Source organism: Halichoerus grypus, chromosome 6 (assembly GCF_964656455.1).
Source record: "Halichoerus grypus chromosome 6, mHalGry1.hap1.1, whole genome shotgun sequence".
Classification (NCBI taxonomy): Eukaryota; Metazoa; Chordata; class Mammalia; order Carnivora; family Phocidae; genus Halichoerus; species Halichoerus grypus.
The window spans coordinates 39779040-39798758 of record NC_135717.1 but is presented as its reverse complement, the minus strand read 5'-3'; the positions used below and the strand labels follow the sequence as shown (position 1 = coordinate 39798758).

Here is a 19719-nt window from a genome sequence, read left to right as displayed (position 1 = left end):
GTGGCCTCAGGGCCCCGGGTCCACAGCTGCGCCACCGTGAGCCCAGCAGGGTCAAGGTGTCCAAGGCTGCTGGAGACCCCCGGGCTGCATCGTGCCCTCACCTTTCCCATGAGCCTGGCCAGGCGGTGGGGGTCGGGATTCCGGGAAGCCGTCCCTCAGCTCCACGGCCTGGTGGTCTGTCTCCACAGGAGGACAAACTTTCCAGCTCACAGGCAGCCATGAGACAGCCACAGACAGTGAGCGTGCAGCCCCCGGGAGCTGTGCTGTGCCCTCCCAGCCCGGGGCCCCCAGCCCACCCGAGACAATGAGCTGTGCTCAGCCGCCACCTCGCCCCTCAGATCCCAGCCGCCGCCACCGGGGGCGGGGCCTGGACGAGAAGGCCCTCTGCACAGGGGACGCTGCCTCCGCCCTGGCTACGATGGGGCCAAGTGGCCCGAGCGCACGCAGAGGGAGTTAACAGCTCCCAGCGGCGGGACGGATGCTCCCCTGAGTCCTGTTGATGAGCTGCCCTGGGCGGGCAGACAGTGACCGGGAGCTGTCTGTCGAGGGCGGGGTGGGGACAGTGACAGAGGCCTCCTTGCACGGAGCCCTGACACGGAGCCTTGGACACAGGGCGAGGAATGGTGCGTGGCCAGGTGGGCATTGGGAACCCTCTATCCACTGTACCTCAGCCCGACTCACCCACTGGTTAAGAAGAGGCTGGACAGGACACTGGCTACCCAAGGTGACCAAGGTGGCTAGGAGTGGAGGGCCCCCCCGGCTCAGGGTCCCCAGGCATCTGTCCCCCTGGGTGCCCACCCAGGGCCAGGTGGAGCTGGCAGGGAGAGGCCCCACGGGTCTTCTGCCCACTCACTGTCCCAGGCCCTGCCTGGCGCCCTGCAGGAGCTTTGGGGCACTGCATGGATGCCCGCAACCCTGGGCCCAGTCCCTCGGGGCAGAGCCGGCCAGTCGCACAGGGACAGTGTCCAGGGCACATGGAGGAAAAAGCTGGGGCTCTGGTCATTGCTGGAGTGACAAGTGCTGTGGCTTCTGTGGCGGCAGGAGGGGACACTTCCTCTGCAGGATCCTGCAGGCGGCTCAGGAGGGCAGAGGGCCCCCGTCTGAGCCTCCGCGGGCTCAGAGCTCCTGGGGGGCCAGGCCACTGGTCCAAGGTGCGCAACGCAGGGGCCTTACAATCCTCTCCAGGTGGTAACCGGGGCCGCCCAGGCAGCAAGGATGGCCCTGGCAAAGGCTCTGAGCCCCCACCTCCCACCAGCCTGGCCGGGTGGGTCTGTAGATCAAGCCCACCTGCCCAGGCTGCAGCATCTGGACTCCACCCAGAACCACATGGACAAGTAGAAAGTTAACATGCTCTTTATTGGAGGGGCACGCGCCGTGGTGCCAGCCCCGGTCACTGGTAGCCAGCCAGCTGGAGGATGGTGGGGTAGCGGGCACGGTGGGTCATGCACTTCTGGCGGTCGATGAAGAGGCTGTTGGTCTTGACGGCCAGGTCCTTCTCCAGGTTCATGCGCGTGTCCTCCAGGTTGCGCAGAGACTGCTCTGCTTCTAGAAGCTTCTCCTTCAGTGCCGCAAGGGACACGTTCAGCTCCTCCACCTCGCTCACCAACCTGTGGGGCGGGGGGAGGGAGGTGTGAGCTGGGGCCTCCAGGCTGGGACAGGCAAGGCCCAGGAGCCCTGATGAGGGGTCCAGGCCAAGCTGCTGGGCCGTAAGAGGACCCAAAAGTCCCAAAGGGAAACCTGCCAGCCACGTGGAGTGGGCTGGGCCAGGATGCCACACAGGCCCTACGGCATGTGGGAGAGGGTGTGTAGCGTGCCCGCAGGGCCACGGCGCTGGGCCTGAGCTGGGACTTCTCCTGGCCTGCCCCGCCCCCTGGCTGGAGGGGAAAGCCCGCATGGGCAGGGCTCTGCAGGGCTGAGTGCAGTGACACCATGCAGCAATTCTATGCAATGCCAGGGGTGCGCTGAGGCTCCCGGTTCCCTTTATTCCTGGGGCCTGGAGGCCGGCTGGACGGACCCCTGGCCCTGCACAAGGCCCCAGTCCCCGGGGTGTGCTGAGGGCAGGAGGGAAGAATGCTGGGCAGGGGTATTCTGCTGACGAGGACAGCTGGTACTCGGTAAGTCAGGAACACTAGGGACACGATCCCACCTTGGCTTTGAGCCAGGGCCGGGGCCACTCGTGCTGTCGGGGGTCTGGATGGCATGCCCAAGGTGGTGTGGGCAGGGCAGCCGGGGGCCTCAGCGGCTCAGCCTCTCAGACCCCGAGATCCCTTTCAGGGACGATTGTGCAGCACGGGGTGAAGCAGGAAGAGCTACGCTGTCCCTGACACTTAGTGCCCGAAAGGCACATCTGTGTCTAGTCGTGCTGGGCGGGGGTGGGCCGTGGGGACAGCTCCGTGTGCAAGCCTGTGTGTCTCTGCGACAGGCCTGCAGGCTGCGAGGAGCGGGGTGTTCATGGGGCCCAGAGGCCAAGGGAGGCCCGGCTGGCAGGGGGGCGGGGGGTGGGGACCGGCACGGAGGGTGGGTGGTGAGCTGTCCCGCTCAGGACCGCCCCAGGGACCACAGCCACGGCGGCACCTAAACTGGGCGGCGTCCCGGCACAGCTCCACGTTGGGCCTGTGTGATCGCTGATACAGACGGGTCTGGGCCACCTTCAGAGGTGCCTCCTTGTCCTTAATGGCCTGCTTCAGTGCTGCAATGTTGTGCTCCTGGTCCGTGACCTCCCGCAGTGTCTGCACACAGGACAGTCCCTGGGGGTGCCGGCGTGACCCCCACCCCACCCCTCCTCCTCGCCGGCCCTGTCCACGGACTGGGGGGGACGTATGGAGGCAGGAAGATGTGTACAGCCACCTCGGCCCTGCCAAGGGCACCCAGAGGGTCGGGGTGGGACAGCAAAGCCTGATGTCCACAGCTCTGGCCTGAGTGCTCCACCCCACCCTGCTGGTCACCAGGCCCCCTACCCTGGTGAAGAACCGAAGAGACGTGGCGGCAGCAAAGGGCACCCTGAGAGCCCAGGGTCAGAGCCCTACCAGGCCCGGCCACCGCCTGCCACCTTCCCTCTTTCTCATGCCTGACAGCCACTCCCAATGTCACCTGGTTTTTCATTGGCTTAGTGAGGGCCCAAGGAGGAGTGCCTGCCTTGAGCCTGGGGTCCCTCAGGATGGACAGGACAGAGGAGGGGCCGGGACCAGGCCAGGGTGTGACCAAGCCAGGGGCGGGGCTGGGCCACAAGGAGTTTGGTCGCTCTGTAGTTACAGATGCTCAGCTCCAGGGACTGGCCTGGGCAGGGGACCGGACGTGGCCTGGGTGGGGCCGGGCCAGGGCGGGGCGCGGGGGCGGGGCCCGGGCAAGCGGGGGCGGGGCCGGCGCGGGACCGGCGCGGGTGGATGTGACCTGGGCGCGGGGGCGGGGCCCGGGCAGATGGGGGCGTGGCCGGGGCGCGGGGGCGGGGCTTCACCTTGTGCAGGTGGTTCTTCAGCTTGTGGCACGCGTCCTCCAACTCCTCACAGCGGCGCCCGAAGGCCAGGTTCACAGCGTCGCACTGCAGCCGCAGGTCCTCGGCCGTGTCCCGCAGGATGCAGTCGATGAGTACCCGCAGGTTGACCGAGGCCAGGCGCTCGCGCTCCGCGCGGTACAGGTTTTCCTGGGTGAACCGGGCCCACGTCTCCGGCGTGGAGGCGCTGCGGGCAGGGACCGGCGGGCGCCGCGGTCGGTGGGGGCACTCGCCAACGGCTCCAGCCCACCCGGCCCTCCCGCGCTCCCCGCTCCCCGAGACCACTGCGCTCCAGCACAAATCACCACCCCCAGCGCGGCTCCGCGGCCCCCGCACACACCGGACCCTGCGTCCCGGTGCCCCCCTCGCGCCCCCAGCGCCCCCGAGGTTGCGCGGCGTTGTGTGGTGGCTGCGCGCCCCCTGTCAGCCGCTCGAGGAGCTGCAGGTAAGCCCCCAGGTCCTGCCTCCCTCCGCAGTCCCCAAGCCCCTGGTGACCTGTGCGGGGCTGGGCGCTTGCGGGGTCCTGCTGGCCGGCCCAGCCTAGGAGCAGAAGAGCTGCACCGAGGGCCTTCCGTGTGAGGGCATCAGGGGCCGGGGACCTGGGGGAGGGTCCCCAGCAGAGGGCGCCGGAGTGGAGACAGGTGTTTGGGGGAGGGTCCCTGGGAGGGGCTGGGGCTGAGGTGGCCCACCTCTCCTCGAACTTGGCAGTGTGCGGGTAGAACTGCACCTCCGTGCTCTGGTTGTGGTAGAGGGCGCAGGTCTGGTCGATGCTGTAGGCCTCCACCTTGTCAGACCAGTCCATCTCACACGTTTCCTTGTGCTCACGGTTCAGCCTGGGGTGGGCGGGGTCTGCATTTGGGGTGGGGCACTGGGTGCCACCCCCAGGAGCAAGCACACCCCCCCATTCTCCACTGAGAACCAGGCCACCTCATCTGCCCAGTACGGGGGTCCTCAGGCCTCCCAGGCTCTGCCTGGCCAACAGCGTCCAGGAGCACCTGCTCCCTGCCCTGGAAAGCTGACCTGGGTTCTGGACGCCCAGGCCCCCAGGCCATGCAGGAGTCTGCACCCCCACCAGTTGCCCCTACCTGTTCTGTACTCCTGGCTGAGACCTGGGACAAGCCCCCACCTCTCTGAGACTCCGACCTGCTCACCCCAACTTCCTGCCCAGAGCCAGCCCAAGGGGTGAGGAGACAGGGGCGGGTGTGGGACCACTGAGACCCACCGGATCTGGTTCACGGCCTGCATTATGGTCCTTTTTAGGAGCTCCTGAATGTTCCGGATAAGCTCGGCCTCCTGGGGGAGAAGACCCCACTCCCTGGTGAGGATCTGAGGATGGCCAGGCTGGTGTGGGCCCATGGTCAGCCCCTTAAATGCCCAGGCCAACACCTGACCCCTGGCTGGGAAACCTCGGGCTGGAAAGCCAGCTTGTTGACCTCCCGTCTCTTTCCTGGAAGACGAGGGATGAGCCCAGCTCTTTCTCATTGGGTTTGTTCTGGGCTTTTGAACATTCTGTTTGGTGTAGCAGAGCGTGGGGTTTTATCCTGGGGGCTTCTACCAGCTGCTGGGACTGCCACCAGAGGCAGCTCCCGCTTGCCTGGCACCCACCCAGCAGCCCCTGGGCTCTAGGGGCCATCCCTGCAGCCCCCCCGCCCCGAGCACTGGTGGCCAACAACACCCTGGGAACGAGGGGCCCTCCCGGCCTGCCCCTCGGGGCCTTGGGCTCAGAGAGGCCCTCTCTCCTCCACTGAGCATTCAAGGGGGACCCTGTGTGTCTTTCTGCTACTACAATGGCTCTGTTTTCTGTGCACAGTCCCCCTCCCCCCATTTGGATTTTGGCCTCCGTCTGGCTCTAAACCCACGTATGTCAGGGTCTGTCCTCTGGCTCTGTCTCCCTGTCCCTGGACCATTGGTGTTTTCACATTGGGAGGGGTGGGGGGAGGGGGTAAGTTTCTTGGCTCAGGGCAGGGGCGTTGCAGCCAGAGCCCTGGGAGGTTGTTGAGCAGCTGAGTGTGGGGGTGAGGTGGTGGGGGACCAAGGAGGGGGTTGGGGCCTGGGAGAGGGGAGGGACTCAAGGTTCTGGGCTGAGCTTGGAGTGTGCAGGGGGCGCCCTGCATCTCCCAGGAATGCCCACACCCTGCAGTTCACAGGTAAGCACCTCCCCCCCAGGCTCTGAGAGGTGCCTGGAGCAGGGGACTGGCCTGGGCAACTACCTGATCCTTGTGGGGCTGCCTCAAGGACAGGTGCACTGAGCGTGGAATGGGAAAGACTCCTTGTAGTATGACCATGGCCTCCATCCCACCCTCACCCATCCACACTTAAATACTGGGCTGGGCCTGGATTTCCACCACAGGCATCAGGGAAGGGAGCGCAATGGTGTGCAAGGCCTTCAAGAGCTCAGAGTCAGGCTTAATCTGAATGACCTAGGGTGACCTGAGGGGCTTCCCAGCAGGTGCCAGGACCCAAGGGACCCAGGACCCTGGCCCTGCCTGCCTCCCAGACCTCAGGCAGCCGCCCACAGGACTCAACTCAGGCCCCTCCCCATCCTTGGGGTGTGTGTGGAGGGGCATCAGGGCTTGCAGATGGACCTGGCCAGACCCCTCGCTGCCTCAGTGGCCTCTGAGTGTCCCATCCTCAGGCAAATGTCCCCAACACATGTCCAGGTGTGACTTCTGTCACCCTTACCCCAGGATAAGCCATAATGGGGGTGGGGGCCCTGCAGGGGCCCTGGACATGGGATTGGGGTGAGCTGATGTGAGGTCCAGCTCCAGCCCCCATACCTTCTCAAACCCTTACACTAGGACCTGCCCCCAGGCCATAGTGTCCCCAAACCAGCAGGTCCAAGCTGGGGCCCACCTTGCAAGGAGCTGAGCCTCACCCAGGGTCCACTGTGAGGACCGGGCTCCAGGAAGGTCAGACCGGGCACCCTTCTGGGGTCAGGGATGGCACCTCCGTCCTGGATGGCCTGAGCACTGACCCCCCTGCCCTAGCACCTTGTTGGTCCCCAACCTACAAACAGAGCCAGCGTCTCTGTGCCTGGGTGTGGACCTGGGCGTGCGCTCTACACGTGTCTGCACGCGCCAAGGGTTACATGTTCTGCGTATTCCTGTGTGTGCAGGGGGGCACGGGCTCCCCGCGCCCGCGTGCGCCCACCCGGTGTCAGCCCGCGTCATGGGGGCACATGTGAACCCGCGGCCCTCGGCCCTGGGCAGGCCTCGCTCCCTGGAGAGTGGGGAGGGCGGCCGGGCCTGCGGCTCTCGGGGCGGAAGGGGCCACGCACCTTCAGCAGCTCCATCTCCACGTGGTCGCGGACGAGGTCGGGGTGCTGGCGGCGCTCACGGCACTGCAGGTTGTCGGTGGTGATGGAGAAGGGCACGGCGGTGGCGTCCAGGGTGCGCTCCAGCCGCTGCTTCTGGGCCAGCAGCAGGTCGGTCTCGGCACCCAGCTCACTCACCTCGTGCTGCAGCTCCGACTTCCAGCAGTGCGTGTCCTGCAGGCGCGCGCCCACCTTCCCGGTGGAATCCTCCTGCGTGCACTGTGCCAGGGCCTCCGTCGCGGCCACCAGCTGCCGGCTCTCGTGGCGCTGCCCCTCTGACCGGTCGCGGTCGGCGAAGGCTTGGTGGTAGCGGGCATAGCAGTTCTGGAACCACTCGTCCACCAGGTACCTGGCCGAGCGGAAGCCAGCGGTGGCCAGGCCCGAGGACGTGTAGGCGCCCGTGTTCCGGGCCACGTCGTAGAGCTTGCGGGGCAGCTCGCAGGCTGGTACCGTCTGCGGGGCCAGCTGCTGGGTCAAGAGCACGTCCGTGTGCGCCATGGTGCCAGCCAAACCCGCTCCCCTGCGAGGGACGAGGGACGAAGGAGGTCAGCAGGGCAGCTCTGGGCCACTCTGTGCCCAGCAGGACACTTCTGGTCTCCCGGCGACAGGTACATACAAGCCGTCCTGTTGCTGGGCAACAGGCCCCCTCCCCTAGCAGCTCTCTTAAAGGGCCAGGCAGGCCCCCACCCCACCCATGCTGGCCCACATGTGGCATCTGCCCAGAATTGCACCTGGGACTGTGGCCTGAAGCCAGGCCCCGTTGTCCCCTGCTGTCCTACTTGTCCCAGTGGGAAGTTCCCCTGGACACGCAGGGGGGTGGACTTGGCTTTGAGGGGGAGTTGATTGAATTCAGCCTCCGGGGGACACCTTGGAGCCAGACACCCAGGTCTTCCCCACACAGGTGGACGCATATCCCAACAGTGTTCACAAGGCCACGCAGCTCCAGGCTCACGGCGGAGGCCGCAGGAGCAGGAAGTATGCCTGGTCCCCAGGGCACAGCTCATCCTGGCCCCATCCTGGTCAGCGAGGCAAACGCCAGGGGCAGTGCCCAACATGACCAGCAGAGGGCAGCATTGGCTGCAAAAATGTTACGGGGAGGGGGCGGGACAGCGGCTGTGCTTGGGCGGGGGTGCCTCCTCCCTCCACGGCCTGCCGCCTCTCCCCTGCCTCCCGTGGCCTGCTGGCCTTTCCCCCCCACCCCTCACTAGCCCCATGGGAGCCCCCCAACAGTCCACCTGCAGGATATGCACGGCCCCTGTCCCACAGCCCCTGCCCCTCCATTCCCCCCACTGTCCCATCCAACTTGGGCCACACCAGCCCCAGACCTCAGATACACCACCCTCAGCCTGGCTGTGCCCCCTCCTGGGGTCCTGACCTCTGTGCCCTGATGGCAGGGGCCATGGGGCCCAGCATCTCCACCCCGTGGCACAGAGTAGGTGCTTCATAAATGTGGGCCTCAGGGACAGTCGCCCCAGATTTCCCCAACCGAGACTGAACCTGAGCCTGTCCTCAAGGGCAAGAGGTCAGGGGGGCCTCTCTGCTTTGTGTCTCCTGATGGCATTGGACACACAGGGCCCACTCAGGATGGGGCCAAAGGGGAGACCACTGGCCCCACCTGTCCACACAGCGTCTTTTCCCCGAGGCCAGAGCTGCCTGGGGTGTGTCCCCCAAGAACCTGCTGACCCAGGGAGCTTGCTGAACACGGGGCCAGAGCCAAGCTCGGGAGACCCTGGGGACGTGACCGGACATGGCCCCCGAGGCAGGTGCTCCGGGATGACCGGGCCCCACAGCAAGGCTGGTCCACAGGACTTGCCTGGGTGCCTGTCAGGGGCACTGGGCCCCCCACCCCGGACAGTGCAGATCCCCTGCCTCCCCGCCCACAGTCCAGAGACAGAGGTGAACATGCCACAGAAGATGGCTGGGTTGGAGTCCGGCCCTGTCCTTGTCTACCCCGTGGCTGGGCAGGTGGTCCCGCACCTTCTTCGTCTGCGCAGGTGGGTTATGCCATCCGCTGCGTGGGGCTGCTGTGGATAAACGGCTGGCCCGGCGCCCAGTGCTGGGAGTGACCAGCACCCCCCGGCCCCTTCCCACCCCCCAGCCTTGCGGGGTGTCTGGGCTTGAATCCTCAGTCAGACCGATTGCCAGTGTTGGGGTTCAAAGCAGCAGCTGAGTGATATGCAGGCTTATTGGATTTGTTTCCAAATTGCATTTGGGACGAGAAAATTGAGTCTCGGGACACACTGAGGTACTCGCCCACTGCTCTTTCCCCTGCCGTGTTCAGACAGTGGCTTGGGACCTGCCGTGGGGTCAGGGAGGCTCTGAGGCCCCCCAACACTCCCTCCAGACTGTGCTTGCACATTCCCAGGGACAGGGAGCTCCCTTCCTCCCAGGGCCGCTCTGGAGGACACATCCTCAAGTGCCTCTGTCTCTGGGGTTGGTCCCTCTCATGAATCCCCCCTGTGGGTGGCCTGGCCTGGGCCTGTAGCCAGGGGCCCTGATCCCTAGAGTGAGCTGAGGCAGGGGGAGGCAGGGGAGGGGATGGCTGAGTAACGATGCCCCCCAAGAGTTCCCTGGGGCCTGTACCTGTACATGACCCCAGGCTGCTACTCTCCCTTTGCACAGAGGGACACTGAGTCACGGCCAGCACAGCGGGAGGGGGCAGTCTGCCTGCTCAGCCTCAGCTCCAGGACCCCAGCAGGAGGAGCGACACAGAAAGGTTGCAGGCCCTGGCATTTCTGGGAAGCCACCCACAGGGAGGGGGACTGGCGGGGCCTGGAGGATGGCCAGACACTGCCCTGGCCCCTCACCTCGGGCTCTCAGCAGGCATCCCGCGGGCACCTGGCCCCTCACCTCGGGCTCTCAGCAGGCATCCCGCGGGCACCTGGCCTCACCTCGGGCTCTCAGCAGGCATCCTGCGGGCACCTGGCCCCTCATCTCGGGCTCCCAGCAGGCATCCTGCGGGCACCTGGTCTCACCTCGGGCTCTCAGCAGGCATCCCGCGGGCACCTGGCCTCGGGCCAGCCTGGTGGTGGCTGCAGAGCCCCTGACCCCAGCTCTGCAGAAGAGTGCCCCGGACACTGGGCAGCCCAGGGGAGGCACACCAGCACTCCACCAGTCTTCATGGAAGGCCTGTGACCACAGCCCCAGATGGGGCTTGCACACAGTGGCCAGTCCAGAATGAGTGTGATCCATGCCACGCCCATCTCCCAGGCCCCCTGTGGGCACCAGGACTGGGTGGGCCTGGCGAGGAGCCCAGCCCGCCTCAGGCCTGCTTTGTGCCCCCCGAGGTTGCCCAGCTTCACAGACTCCAGCCACCCCGAGGGGCCCAGGTCACACAGCCGTGAGGGGAGCCAGGGGAGCAGACTCAGCCATCCGGCCCCTCAGACCACAGTGCGCCCTCTGCTCTCCCACCCGCCGCAACAACTCAAGGAAGTGTTCAGGCTCCTGGAGCTTCCCCGCCCGTCTCCCGGAGCCGCGGAACATTTTAATCACCGGAGGAGCTGAAGGGTCTCGGAAAGCCCTGAGCCTGGCGGATCCCATGTCCCAGTCCCAGCAGGTGCCACCGGGGAAGAGGGAAGACTGCTCCCCACCCTGGGCAGGAGGGAGGAAGAGCACACTCCCTCCTCCTGGTCCAGCAGAGCGTGGACGGGGCCCGAGACCTGGGCTCCGGGAAGGGAGGCCCAGAGGGGGAGGCCCCGGGCCGCTGTGGAGGTCCCCTTCCCCATGACAGGAGGGGATGAGGAGATGCGGGTGGGGGCCAACATGCTGGAGGGGAGCGCGGCTGCAGCCGACAGCCCCTGGCTGCCCGCCAGTCCAGGCTCCATGTCCGTCCCTGCACTTGGCAGGAGGGAGGCTGACAGAGGCTGGGGGCTCCCCTCCCTGGGCAGAAGGTGGGCACTCAGGACCACGAATGCTCCCCTGTCCACCCTGCACCTGGGGACACCACTCACTGACCGGGTTCCCAGCCTGAAGCTGGCACTATGTGTGGCCTCCGCTCTGGGCAGCTGTGTCCCCCTGAGGGCTCGGCCAAGCCCCTGGCAGCCTTGAGACATCATGGCCCAGTCACCCAGGATGTCCCCTGCTCCGTGGCCTGGCTCTGCCAAGTGAGGCTTTGGTAGTCTGTGGCGTGGGCGGCAGATCTAGACTGCAGCACCGGAGGCTGCATGGACTGTGCCTCAGTTTCCCCATGTGTGAGCTGGGGATAAAGGCGGTCCCTCCCTTGTGGGTGTTTGAGGATGGAGTGACACCGTGTGTGTGCAGCTCCTGGTGTGGCCTGACCCCTGACCTCGTTCCCACTGGAAGGCTCTTGGTCAGCCTCAGTTCCCAAGAGGTCCTCCCGAGCGCAGTCTGTGGTCTGTCCTGGGCGTCCACCCAGAGAGGGGCCGCGGGGGGCTAGGAGCTGGATATCGTGCCCCCTCACCCTTCGTCACCCCCCAGCCCTCCATCCTGCAGAACCAGCTCCCAGAACGTGGATACAATATTCAGAACATGGATACGTCCACGTTAAGGGGTTTTTAGAAGACTCGGCGAAGCTGCAGAGTGTGGACCCGAGCTATGGAGGCAGATGACATCGTGGCGCGGGCGGCCCGGGAGAGGCTCCAGGTGTGGGCCAGGCAGACCGGTTAGTCCATGTGGACGCGGCGGCACACAGACCGATCCCCCTGTGTCTGGTTCCAGAACTTTCTCAGCCCCCTGGATGGAAACGGTCCGCATCATCAGTCACCCCTGCCCCATCTCAGGATGTGCCCGTTCTGCCCGTGTCATAGAGATGCGATCACACGAGGTTTGGCCCCTGCCACCTCCAGGCACGTCCACGGGGCAGCGGGTGTCGGGCTGCGCTCCTTCTCGCGGCCGAGTCGTATTCCCCTGCGTGAGCGCGCTGCGGCCTGTTTATCCGCGCGTCCTCCAAGGACAACCTTCTGGCTGTCTTGGACAGAGCTCTTGTGACCTTGGGCACACGGGTTTGTTTGAACAATCGTTTTCAATTCTTTGGGGTACATTCACCGCTTGAAGACTCCCGAAGCCCAGGACTTTGAAAACGTGGCGATGTGGTGAGGGGCCCGAATGACCCGGCGCTGCCGCCCACACCCTGTCACCCAGGGGAAAGTAGAGCACTGGACGCCCAGTGTGGGCGGGCTATGGGGGAAGCCGCACATGTCTGTCCTGTGGCCTGGCCGATCTGTGAGCTTTCTAGAAGCACTTTGTCAGGTGGCCTTGAGAGACATGAGCCATCCCAGTCCCTTCATACCCGCCCTAGAGCATGATGGCAAATTGGGGACATTTTTCAAAGGAAAGGGAAATATCACAGTTCCAAGCCACACAGCAGTGGGATTTATAGTCAGAACAAAGACGAAAGAGGCCGCATAACCTACAATTGGGCAGGAGAGCCACCGGGAAGGCTCTGCTCCATGGCCCCGGGGCATCTGGGGTCTAGACACAGACGGAAGATGCCTGAGACGTGAACACAAAACAGCGTTCCCTCAGACGTGGAGCACAGAGCCGCCTGGGGCTCTAATTACCCCGTGATGAGTACAGGCTCTGCTTCCCACAGGGAGTGAGCTCCTCGTCCTTGGAGGAGTTCAAGCCACCACTTGTCAGGATGTGGTGGAAAATCCTGGAACAGGACAGGCCGTCCGTGCTGCCTGAGAGCGCGAGCTCCCCACTCCAAGGACGCCACACAAAGAAAGGGAGGGCTCCCTCCAGTCTGTGTCAGAGGCGAGTCCCAGGGACGCCCCCCAAGCTGTGCTCCATCTGCCGGCCCCGAGGAGTGGCCGAGGCATCAGGGACAGTTCGGGGGACTCCAAGCAGCTCACAGAACAGCCACCATCCCTGCCAGGTGTTTCCGATGTCCACAGGACTTGGGCCCCTGCAGCCGCCCCACACACACGTGTTCCTTGTTCCTGTGAAGCACGTGCCCACTGGCTTCTGGGAGAGTCCAAGCAGCTGGGGGGAGAAGGGGACGAGCCTCAGGTGCAGCATACCTGCCTCGCTCTGCTTAAACACACCTGCGTGCAGACGCGGCCGAGAGCAGCTGCACTGGGCCCACCGGCTCCACGAGGCTGGGTGCCCACACTGCAGCCTGTCCACACTCAGTGCCTGGCCTGGTCTCCTGGACCTGAGGGGCCGCGGGCTCTGTCCCTTCAGCCCACTCCACCATGGCCTGTGCAGGGCACACAGGGGCTGAGACCTGGGGCTCCCATCCTCGGGCTCCAACGAACGTCCCCTGAGAATGTCGGTAGGTGGAACTAATCATGGAGCCCGTGGGGGCCTGGAGCTGTGCTCCCCACTCCTGCCGGCACCCAGCCTTTGCCCAACCAACCCCCCACTCCAAGCCTCCTTTGGCACCTACCTACATCTGTTGGACGCTCACTCTGGGGGTGCTTTGGGTCCCCAAGCACAGATGAGGAAACAGACACGGAGCTGTGAAGTCACTCCAAGGTCAGACAGCAGGGACCAGAGGACTGGAAGACTCCAGAACCTTCTCCCGGTTCTGAGGCCGGGGCCACTCTGGGCGCAGCTGTGGGGGGCAATACCCTCCCTGTGTTTAATTCCCACCTTCTGGGGGCTGGGGGGCTGCCGCTGCTCAGGAGCTGAGGGGAGAGGGGGCCGAGGGCCAGCCCCGGGGCCGGCGTGGGCCAGAGCTCCCCAGGAGCAGCGGGCCGGCCACAGACTGGCCATGTCCCCCTACAGCACGTCACTTCACTGGCCTCCAAAGTCAGTTTTAGCAGAATGTTCCCATCAGGAGTTTCAAGGCAGATTTTTCCATCAGGTTTCTTTCTAGAAAGTGAGTCTCCTGCGGCTGCGAGGCTTCTTGTCCTCATTGACCCCAGGGGCCAAGGCCAGAGCTCAACCCCAGTGGGGGGAACCTGCGGGCCCCAAGTTCCCGGATGGACCCCAGGCTCCACGCACCTGATGGGGGGCACCTGTCCCCTCCACTGGGGCCGAGGACCCAGCCTGGTGCTCGGGGAGCTGGAGCCAGACCCCAAGTGGCCCCACATCCTCTGCCGTAGGCACAGGGGAACCCCCAATGGCCTTCTACAGCTAGGTGAGGCTGTGTCCCCGCTTGGGTGGGTGACATGGGGGAAGGGACCCAAGCCCCTCGTGGACACAGCATTCAAGAGCCGGTCCTGATTCTCCCTCTGCCCTGCCCCTGCCAGGGGACCTGTGACACACCACGTCCCTGAATGAGGACATCATGGGGCCTGTGACAGCCCACGGGGGACCTGGAGCAAGACAAGAAATAAACCTTTGCTGTGGGAAGCCCTCGAGGTGATTTAGGATTTAGGAGAGCTTTTGCGTCTGCCCAACCTCTGTTAGCACAAGGAAACCCAGCCCATCCCAACTGACTCAGGCCCAGCCAGGATCCAGGTCATCCCGGCTTCTCACACCCACCCTCCCCACAATCGTACCCTCCCGGCCCCACCCTGGAATGCCCTCGGCCCCACTTCCTGCGAGTTCACCTCTCCTCCAGGAAGTCTGCCCTGATTGCCTCTCCTACTATCATATCTCCTCCTCCTCTGCCTTCAGTGGGAAGCACACAGGAGCACCCTGGCATTTATAAGCCTTCGCTGGGAATAAAAGGAACTCAGACCAGCTAATGAAATGAAAGAAATGCCCAGGGCAAACCCAACAGTAATGAGGAAACCAGACGGAAACTTCCCTACCCCTGGGGGTTTTTGAGACCATGGGTTTCAAGGCTAACAAACCCAATGTTCTCTGAGTCACATTAGAAGAGGTATCGTGTCCCAGATGAGGGAGGTGATAACCCTACTCCACACCACACTGGCCAGAACATGCTTGGGAGATTGAAGGAGAATGTTCCAGAAGGTTGGTGTTGGCTAAGTGGGGCATACCCAAGGCACAAGGCAGAGCAGTCCGCAAGGGCAGGGACTGACACCACACCCTTGGGGAAGGATCTACGGAGGCACAACTCTGGGAGGAGGGTTCAGGGCTGGCTGAGAGCATCAGCAAGCTCCACCATGTGGTTCAGCTCCCCAACGTCTTGTGATGCATGGACCCACATTCTAACAGCACCTAGGGGGTGTCCCTTGTGGTCTGCCCCCGTGTGTACCATCATCACCCTGGTGTCCTTCACACCTATCACCCCCAGGGAGCCTGCTGACCTAGCGTGCTGGTGGGGGCCCTGTGATGCACTATGCGGGGGTACCTGTGCAGGGCCCGGCTGACCTGGGGAACCCGGGCCCACTGCCCACCCCTCATCCAAGAGTTTCTGCAAGAACAGCCAAATCCCTGATTTATCAGCTCAGCTTTATCTCCAAAACCTCCTACAATTTCCCAGAGAACAAAATTAAATACAGGATTTAGGAGAGCTTTTGCGTCTGCCCAAGCAGGGCCAGGAACAGACTGACGTGGCGAGGCCGCCGGTGCTGGGGCTGTGGGTGGGCAGGGGATGGGGCGCCCCAGCCCCCCACCTGGCCCAGCTGCCCGTCTCCAGGGGCCTGAGCGAGGATGATGGGTGGGCGGGGCCCCGGGCCCTGTTGGGGTGGACGCATGCACGACCCTGTCACGGGCAGGCCAGGATTTCACTTCGCTCCCCAGCAGCCAACCCAAGGCCTGGCCAGGTCAGGGCATCTCCCAGCCCTCAGACCCCAGGCAGGCGACAGGCGAACTCAGACCAGCTAATGAAATGAAAGAAATGCCCAGGGCCCAGGGAGGGTGGCCTGAATGCGCCCCGACCCCAGGGACCCAGCCCTAGGGAACAGCAGAGGGCTGCCAAGAAGGCACAATGCACAGCGTCCCCAAGGGAACCCTGGGCCCCTGGGCTTTGGGACCTTCCCTGGTTGACCCTGACCGCGTGCCCTCAGACGTCCGTGTGGGGGGCCGTCGGGGAGGCTCTGCACCCCACCCCCAGCTCTCCAGCAGCCCCAGGCCAGTTGTGGCCCCAGCGACCTTGGGCCGCCCTGGGGGGGGGGCGGTTGTCGGGAGGGAGCAGCCCTGCTCTGAGCCGCTTCTGATGCTAAGAGGCTCCAGAAACATCATCTGCAAATGCTTTTGTGGGTAATGGAGCCGATTAGGGGTGTGTGGGCACCAGATAAGAGCCGGGTGGGTCACTTGGAGGGCAGACACAGAGGATGGCGGGGAATGTGTTCTCTCCCCTTCTCCCTGCTCCCGACCGCCCCTCCCTCTCATCCTGTCCCTGCGGTGCTGGTCGGTCAAGGGCACAGAGCTGCACTGAAGTCAGGCCGCCCCGCGGGCCCCACATCCTACCCATGTGCTGTGGGACTTCCAGCAAACCCCTGGCCTCTCTGTGCCTTATCTGCAAACCAGGAGCCGTGGTGTCCTGGCCGGGGTGTCCACGACAGAGTGTCTAGCCCTCGGCCTGGCGGGCTGCAGGGCTATGGGAAGCCCAGCGGTTCCTGTCCCCCCACCACTGACCTCTCAGTTCCAGGTCCCAGGGGCCCGTTAGGGAGCTCGAGGGAGAAGTCTCATGGCCCTCCCACAGCCTGCGAGGGTCAGGGGCTGTGGGGACCCCCGTGGAGGCCCTCCTCCTGGCAGGGGTGGGGTTGGGAGCCTGACCGTCTGCAGCAGGGTTCTGCTCGGACGCAACGTTGCCCCCAGGGGACGTTTAGCCATGTCTGGGGGCATTTTGGCTGTCACAGTGGTGGGGGAAGGGGTGCTGCCCAGCCGTCTCCAGTGCCTGGGACCGCCCCACCACGAGGGATCTCCACCCAGAGAGCTAGCAGTGCTGAGGTGGGCGGGGCGAGCCTGCCCCAGGAGGGGCGCATCGGCTCTTTCCTGCGGGAGGTCCCGACAAAGAGGTGCTCTGTTCATAGACCTTCTCTCTAAGATAACGCTCGGCCAGCAGGAAAGAGGACACGGTGTTCCCTAGAACCGCCAGCCCAAGGGCATCCCAAGGGCATCAGAGGGGTCGGCAGGCCTGTGGCGACACTAGGAGCCCAGGCCATGTGCCCGTGGCCCCAGAGACAAGCAAACAGCCCCGAGCTCCAGTTCCTCTCGGGACCGTGGGGGCCGGGCTCCGCCCAGCGCTTAGCCCGAAGAGGCCCTGGAAATAGATGCAGAGGACATCGGCTGGACAGGGGCACTGAGCCCAGACAGTCCTCGTGGGAGCGATGGATGCGGCGCGGAGCCACGTAGCAGGTGGAACCCGGGCCGCCGGGAGTCACGGTGTCTCCACCAGGAGAAGGAGCAGTGGGCCAAGTGCTGGGAGATCAGGGCAGGGGCCATCCACCCACAAGGCCTCCCCGTTCACCCCAGCCTGGGCCCTCCTGCCCTGCCGGCCCCTCCCCTGCCCGGAGTCCTGAGCACAGAGGTCAGAGGAGGAGCTCAGCCCCCAGGTCATCTCCCGTTCACATTTCTCCAATCCTGACTGTGTGTTGCTGTTTGCAGTGGCCTCAGCTGTAGACGTAGCTCCTGGGCGTGGATGCCCCCCACAGGCAGGCCGCCCAAGGTGAGGCCGGGACCCCTGGATTGCTGGGTCTCGGAGTCCACGGAACCCCCCACCTCCGCCTGGCCCGGCTGCTGGAGGAGCTCCAAGGGTCAGTGCAGACACAAGCGTGGTCCCCAGAGGGACAGGGCCCAAGAGGCAGGGGCTCTGTCGCTGCCCTCCGCACGCCAGGACCTCTGCAGGACCATCCCTGAGGGCGAGCAGGGGCCATGGGGGCTCCCGGGTCCTGGTGCCAGGCCCTGACCCCACGGGCCCACTGCAGACCTGCTCTCTGCCCATCGGAGCCCCTTGGCTTGACCACAGACCCAGCTAACGTCCACCCTCCGGGACCCCTGCAGGGCCGGCCGGTTCCTAAGGATTGGGGTCTTTGTGGGAGGGGTACGTGGGGGGCAGCCCCCCATTAGGGACTCCCCCCCCTCACTGCCCCTGGGCAGCTCTGAACAGTCGACGGTGAGCCATCGACCAGCCGCCATGCTGCCCGCACGAAGGTGGTCAGGGCCGGCCAGCCGGTGGGGTGGGCTCAGCCCTCCAGCCGAGCTAATGCACTTCACATTATTGCCGGTCCTGCTTTCCTGGAGGAGAGTGAGGCCCTCTGAGGACCCTGCCTCTGTGAGGAAGCGGCCGCCTCGTCCTCACAGACACCATTTGCTCGTATTTACTGGAAGCTCCTTCCTGGTGAGCTCCCCCCAACCCCCGGCTCCTGCTTCCACCTCCCGCAGCTCCCTGGCCTCCTCCTCTGGTCAGGCTGACCTCGCGGGCCCAGAGGGCCCAGGTCACTATCTCCAGCCCCTCCAACCTGGGGTCTCCTCCTCCAGGAAGCTCTCTGGGCTGTCCTCAGCTGGGCCTCCAGGGCCCCCCACACCTGTCTCCCACAGCAAGTGGTCCCATGAGCACAAGGGCCTGACAGGCAGACAGACCTACAAGACTCATGGGGCCAGAGGCTACGGCCCCCCCTGAGCTGAGCCAGTGTCCCTCCTCCACGCTGTGACCATTGCCAGAGCCCTGGAGGAGCCACGGCTGGCTGAGTGAGAGAGGCCAGGGGAGGTGAGCAGGTGTGAGGTGCGTCGGGGCTGGCAGAGCCCTGGCCACCCCAGCCCAGCTGAGCGGCCAGCTCACGGTCACAGACTGAGACCCCGGCCAAGCACTGGAGCATCTCCTGCTGCCCCGAGGGCTGGCACGGAGGTCCAGGGGGAGGCCTGGGGGGCAGCTGGGAGGGCCTGTCTGCTTGGAATAAGTGCAGAGGGAGGGTGGGGCTGTCCTGAGTCCACAGAGTTTCCTTTGTATATTACAAATTAATAAAAGCAGCGAAAGACTTAAAGACGCATTTATTCACATTCTACATAAAGTATTAGCTGTCCATGTTCAAGATTACCACGATAACCATTATTTAAGGAGACACGTTAGCTTGCAAGGGCTGTCATAACAAAGGAGCAGGAACAGGATGGCTTGACACAGAAATTTATTTTTTCCCAGTCTGGAGGCCGCAAGTTCTACATCAAGGTGTCACGGGGCCGTGGTCCCTCTGGAGGCTCCAGGGAAGGATCCTTCCTGCCTTGTCCGGCTTCTGGTGGCTCCTGGGGTCCCTTGGCTTGTGGCTCATACTGGTCCTGAAGCCGGGATGGGCTCCGGCCCGGGGTGTCTGCCGGCCAGCTGGGGCCCGGGCCCCACGCGGTGCGTTAGGGGGAAAGGGTAGAGCAGGGGGCCTATGGGATTTGATTCCCGCTTGATGGGAAGCTAGCACCAGTGGGCGTGCAAGCAGGGACCGGACCCCATTTGTCCTGTTAACAGATCTGGAGGGGAGAGGCCGCCTGTCCCTACCCACTCCCAGCCCTGGCCAGAGAGGGACACAGATGGCCCTGGTTTACTCTGGGAATGCGGTCTGTTTCTATGACGACGGGTCTCCGGATCTTGGTGGAGAATTGCTCACCAGGCCTGGGGACTGGGGGTGAGGGGGCGGAGGCCAAGCCGGAGCCCTTGTCTCTTCCCCTGCCCCCAGGCATGCCCCGCTTTCTGGGCGTGCTGGATGCCCATGAAGTGGGGGTGAGGAGGGGCCAGGCTGCCTGGGGAGACAAAGTCCCCACCCCCCGGGGGGGGGGACCCGATTTACAACATCCCTGCCCCATATCAAAGGGGCAGACGCCTTTATACAACCAGACGCATAGCATCCTGCCCTGAACTTTGGCCCGCCAGTGACGTGGATGATAAATTGTTATTTTTAAACTCTTTAATGGTGCATGAGGACCTAATGGGGTTTGCCATCAAGTAATGGCCCCCAGATCAATAGGGAGAGGCAGGGTTTAGCAGGGCCACTGCCAGGTCAGCCGCCACCTCAGTCCCCACCATCTGCCCCACCCCCCAGCTCAGCCCCAACACTTTGGAAGGTTCTGGAGACCCAGTGGCCCAGGAGATCATCTCTGGAAGGACAAAGTTGGGGGTCAGGAGGACCCCCAGGTCACAAGGACTGGGGAGCTGGATGCCATGGGCCTGCAG

At 64.6% G+C, this 19719-nt stretch overlaps 1 protein-coding gene across 2 annotated transcripts; it reads right to left on the bottom strand.

Moving 5' to 3' along the window:
- Positions 1-1352: 1352 nt before the first annotated feature.
- Positions 1353-7475, bottom strand: TEKT4 (tektin 4). Of its 2 annotated transcripts, XM_036083386.2 has the most exons (6): positions 6768-7475; positions 4713-4783; positions 4180-4323; positions 3455-3677; positions 2575-2729; positions 1353-1607 (listed from the first exon to the last, which is right to left on the bottom strand). In XM_036083386.2, exons 1-6 carry the CDS (start codon positions 7299-7301, stop codon positions 1391-1393), a joined length of 1344 nt encoding a protein of 447 aa, XP_035939279.1. In that variant the 5' UTR covers positions 7302-7475; the 3' UTR covers positions 1353-1390. The 2 variants fall into 2 exon arrangements, 1 of the variants encoding a protein (XP_035939279.1); XR_013448479.1 differs by lacking the exons at positions 2575-2729; positions 4180-4323; positions 4713-4783; positions 6768-7475 and having other exon boundaries at positions 1469-1607; positions 3455-3586.
- Positions 7476-19719: the final 12244 nt, after the last annotated feature.

Bases quoted from the DNA above. Each gene is read 5' to 3' on its own strand.
- TEKT4 (XM_036083386.2), bottom strand. From the start codon at position 7,301: ATGGCGCACACGGACGTGCTCTTGACCCAGCAGCTGGCCCCGCAGACG. The intron at 4,324-4,712 runs GTGGGTCTCAGT...CGCCCACCCCAG, and splicing joins CAGGCCGTGAACCAGATCCG to GCTGAACCGTGAGCACAAGG. The intron at 2,730-3,454 runs GTGAAGCCCCGC...TCCTGTGTGCAG, and splicing joins TGAAGAACCACCTGCACAAG to ACACTGCGGGAGGTCACGGA.